The sequence below is a fragment of the Musca autumnalis genome, unplaced genomic scaffold (assembly GCF_047663935.1).
Source record: "Musca autumnalis isolate F117 unplaced genomic scaffold, ASM4766393v1 scaffold_1, whole genome shotgun sequence".
Classification (NCBI taxonomy): Eukaryota; Metazoa; Arthropoda; class Insecta; order Diptera; family Muscidae; genus Musca; species Musca autumnalis.
In genome coordinates this window covers 189,284,883-189,289,660 of record NW_027411644.1, presented here as the reverse complement: position 1 = coordinate 189,289,660, position 4,778 = coordinate 189,284,883, and the positions used below count along the sequence as shown (strand labels likewise).

The following is a 4,778-nucleotide window of genomic DNA, read 5'->3' as shown; positions in this document are numbered from 1 at the left end:
ATATAACGGTACCCCCCCCCATTTTGCGGTATTTTGACGTTTTTAGTTACATTTTAGACCGATTTAGCTATAATTTGACATTTAGGGTTCTTAAGTATCAATAAACTTATATAACAAAAGTTGTGGACATAGGTCCACGTTTTGGTATAGCCCCCATATAACGGTACCCCCCGATATACGGTATTTTGACGTTTTTAGCTACATTATCAGACCGATGTAGCTATGGTTTGACATTTAGGGTTCTGAAGTGTTAATAAACTTATATATTAGAAGTCGTGGACATAGGTCCACGTTTTGGTATAGCCCCCATATAACGGTACCCCCCGATTTACGGTATTTTGACGGTTTTAGCTACATTTTCAGACCGATTTGGCTATAATTTGACATTTAGGGTTCTTAAGTGTCAATAAACATATATAACAAAACGTGTGGACATAGGTCCACGTTTTTGTATAGCCCCCATATAACGGTACCCCCCGATTTGCGGTATTTTGACGTTTTTAGCTACATTTTTAGACCGATTTAGCTATAGTTTGACATTTAGGGTTCTTAAGTATCAATAAACATATATAACAAAAGTTGTGGACATAGGTCCACGTTTTGGTATAGCCCCCATATAACGGTACCCCCCGATTTACGGTATTTTGACGGTTTTAGCTACATTTTCAGACAGACTTAGCTATATTTTGACATTTAGGGTTTTTAAGTGCCATTAAACTTATTTAACAAAACTTGTGGACATAGGTCCACGTTTTGGTATAGCCCCCATATAACGGTACCCCCCGATTTGCGGTATTTTGACGTTTGTAGCTACATTTTCAGACCGAATTAGCTATAATTTGACATTTAGGGTTCTTAAATGTCAATAAACTTATATAACAAATGTTGTGGACATAGGTCAACGTTTTGGTATAGCCCCCATATAACGGTAGCCCCCGATTGACGGTATTTTGACGTTTTTAGCTACATTTTCAGACCGATAAGCTATAATTTGACATTTGAAGTTCTTAAATGTCAATAAACTTATGTGACAAAACTTGTGGACATAGGTCCACGTTTTGGTATAGCCCCCATATAACGGTACCCCCCGATTTACGGTATTTTGACGTTTTTAGCTAAATTTTCAGACCGATATAGCTATAATTTGACATTTAGGGTTCTTAAGTGTAACTAAACTTATATAACAAAAGTTGTGGACCTAGGTCCACGTTTTGGTATAGCCCCCATATAACGGTACCCCCGATTTACGGCATTTTGACGTTTTTATCTACATTTTCAGACCGATTTAGCTATCAATTGACATTTAGGGTTCTTAAATGTCAATAAACTTATATAACTAGTGGACACAGGTCCATGTTTTGGAATAGCCCCCATATAACGTTACCGCCCGATTTAAGGTATTTTGAGAATTTTACCAACAAGTTTTAACCGAATTATCTGTAATTTGAACATTTGACATTTGAAATTCTTAGTGGTCACCACACCTCTCCACCAAAAATTGTCAAGAAAGCCCCATATAACGGTACCTCCCGATTTTCAGAAATTTGATGATTTTAGCTGCAATATTAAACCGAACTAGCTGTAATTTGACATTTGAAGTTCTTAGTGGTCACAGCACCTCTCCATCAAAAATTGTCAACATAGGTCCATATTCGGATATAGCTCCCATGTAACGGTACCTCCCAATTTCCAGTAATTTGGCAATTTTAGCTACAATTTTTACAGAACTAACTGTAATTTGACATTTGAAGGTTGTAGTGGTCACCACACATCTGCATCAACAATTTTCAACATAGCCCCAATATAACGATACTTCCCGATTTTCGGTACTTTGAGGATTTTACTTAAAATGTTTAACCGAACGTAGGTCCATGTTTTTGTATAGCCCCAAAACAAACCTCCCGATTTTCCGTACCTTAGCTTTATTTTTTGGACGAACTTTCTGTAATTTGAAATTTAAAAGTCAACAAAAATTCTGCAACAAAATTTGTTCATTTAAGTTCATATTTTCGTATAGCCCAGATACCTCCGAACTAGCTGTTAATGACATTTGAAGTTCCCACGTTATGTACCGATTTTCGATATTTTGAGGATTCTAGCTAAATTTTTTAACCGAATTAGGAGTTATTTGACATCAATCCCATCAAAAACTGTCAACATAGGCCCATGTTTTATTATAACCCCTATATAACAGTACCTCCCAATTTCCAGCCCACCAAAAATTGTCAACATACATAGTTAGATATAGGCACCATAAAAAAGTGCCTCCCGAATGAAGCATTTTATGTACATTATCTGACATTTTAACGTACTCACTTAAAGTTGGGGACAGGAATGAATATTTTATGGTGGAGGGTATAAAAAGTTCGGCCCGGCCGAACTTAATGCTTTTTTACTTGTTTAATTTTAAAAATATAATTTTTGTCGAATTGTTACGTATCCACACTTATGACACAAATGCAAAATATTGTAAATCACATGGAACAAAGTGACAAAACAACTTTTCCATCTTTGCCTCAAAAAATTCAAACCTTCCAAATCGAAAATTAAAGTTCTGATTTTTGGGACTTGTTTCGTAAGTTATTAAAATATTAATTTCATACCTGAACGGCCAGGGGGCACCGGGGACAAAATTCTTAATTTTCTTCAAAATATTTAAAGTTATAAGCGTAGTCACTAATCCACGGTGCATGTCTATTGTTTGGCTTCTCCGTAAGGCTTCTGGTATCCATGAATGGATTTTGATGTTGTTTGCATTGAGTCGACGAAACTTTGTCGCCGCTCTGATATGTTTTCGGAACGAGGTATGAATTAATTATGCATCTGTGCATGTTGAGCGTAATATGCTCTGGTGAATTTTAGAGATTGTCGAAGGAGATCACAGTCATCTATCATGGCATAACCCACCCACCAATATTCTATTTTTATACCCTCCACCATAATATGGAGAATGTAAATAAACTTGTCATTCCCTTTGTAACACATCGAAATATTCTTCGGAGACCCTATAAGTATGTATATTCTTGATCAGGGTAAAATTCTAAGTCGATATAACCATGTCCGTCCATCTGTTGAAGTCAAGATACAGCTCGCAATTTTTAAGGTAGAGCTTTGTAGTTTTGTACAGACGTTTCTATTACTCCTAGGATGTTTGGTATTGCAAATGGGCTATATCTGTCCACGTTTTGATATAGCCCCCATATAGCGGTACCACCCGATTTTCGGTATTTTCAAGATTTTAGCTTCAATATGACACAGAAACGGTTAAAATTTGGTACTTGGTCTTCGTTGGGGGTACAAACTTTTCCCAGAATTTTGTCGGTATAGGTCCACGCCTTCATATAGCCCCCATAGAACGGTACCTCCCAATTTTCGGTATTTTGAAGTTTGTGGCATCAGTGTTCCACTGAAATTGTTTGAATTTGGTATTTGGTCTTCCTCATAAACGAAAGGAAACTAATTGCTCAATGTTACTTCAATACAACTCGTGGTGGAGGATATAACAAGTTCGGCCCGACCGAACTTAACGCCGTTCTTACTTGTTTTTTTTAACTGACGATTTTGATAATAACAATGCAAATCGCAATTAATTGACTTTAACAACAAATAACAATTTTATTGTTTTACAAAACTAATAACAACTGTATAATACTCGGTCTTATATATAATCGCAGAGAGATTTCCACAGGTGTTTTACTTTCTCAATGACGGAAAACGGAAGCAGGCAAGTAGCTAGCACCAGGAGCAGAAGCAGCGGGAGCAGCAGCAATGGGAGCTTGAGAAGCAAAGTTGATAACTGGAGCCACACCACCATTGATGCTGGTAGATGGACCACCCAAAGAATCGTATTGGCTTTGGATAGCACGTTGAGCATTGGCAGCATCTTCAGGAGTACGGTACTTGACAAAGTGAACTTCGGGTCTTTGGTTGTTGTTGTTACCGAGGCTGTTGAATTTGTTGGCCAAACCTGCGAGATCGGCTTGTTTGTTAAGAACATAGATGGCAGTTTCTTGCTGAGCAGCTTGTTTAGCCAAAGCCAAAGCAGCATCTTCCAACCCACTGTTTTCAGGGCCCTTGATGAAGACAACACGTAGACCTTTCTTCACAGCATTAGCCAATTGGTCGGAGTTGATGGGTTCATTAAAATCACCATCGTTGGCAGTGAAAGTGTAGAATTCCTTTTCCAATTCACCTTGTGGAGCGAAAGAAGGTGCGACACTGGAACCTTGACCTTCGAAAGAACCAACACCACCTTCATAGCTGGGTGCAACATCGCTGGCAGCAGCACCAGGGGCGAATGATAATCCTGAGTCGGAGTGACCAACTGGTTGATAGTTATAACCCAATTTATCGGCACAGGCAACGGCCACCAAACACAAGACAATAAAGGCACGCATTCTGGTTAGTGTGATTAGATTAGTTTCTAATGATTGAAGTGTTCGTCGTTTTATGATTGGCTATTTGCAACGGTGGATGTTTTTATATGTGTTAAAAAATTCGCACGAACGAAATATTTCGCAGATAATACCAGCAGAATAATAACTTCATTATGAATTGAAAAAATTATGCTCTTGCGTTAGACAACAACACAAACATTATGACGCCAGCTTAAAAACCGTCGGATGTTTTCAAAATACCACTTAACAAAAGGAAATGTATTTTATCAGTTATTGATAAATTATTTTAAAAATATAAGCAATATAATATGATATTTTTAGGCATGGTATTTAGCCTAAATATGATTGGTTCATAAAACAGTTTCAATATCAAATATATTT

The 4,778-nt window shown here is 37.3% G+C and overlaps 1 protein-coding gene across 1 annotated transcript; it reads right to left on the bottom strand.

Moving 5' to 3' along the window:
* Positions 1–3,701: 3,701 nt before the first annotated feature.
* On the bottom strand, positions 3,702–4,397 carry LOC141389926 (uncharacterized). Its single transcript, XM_073962191.1, has one exon. The coding sequence runs from the start codon at positions 4,395–4,397 to the stop codon at positions 3,702–3,704; it is 696 nt and encodes a 231-aa protein (XP_073818292.1).
* Between the last annotated feature and the right edge of the window lie 381 nt (positions 4,398–4,778).

What these genes read in the sequence shown, in the direction of transcription:
- LOC141389926 (XM_073962191.1), bottom strand. Translation starts at nt 4,397, where the DNA reads ATGCGTGCCTTTATTGTCTTGTGTTTGGTGGCCGTTGCCTGTGCCGAT.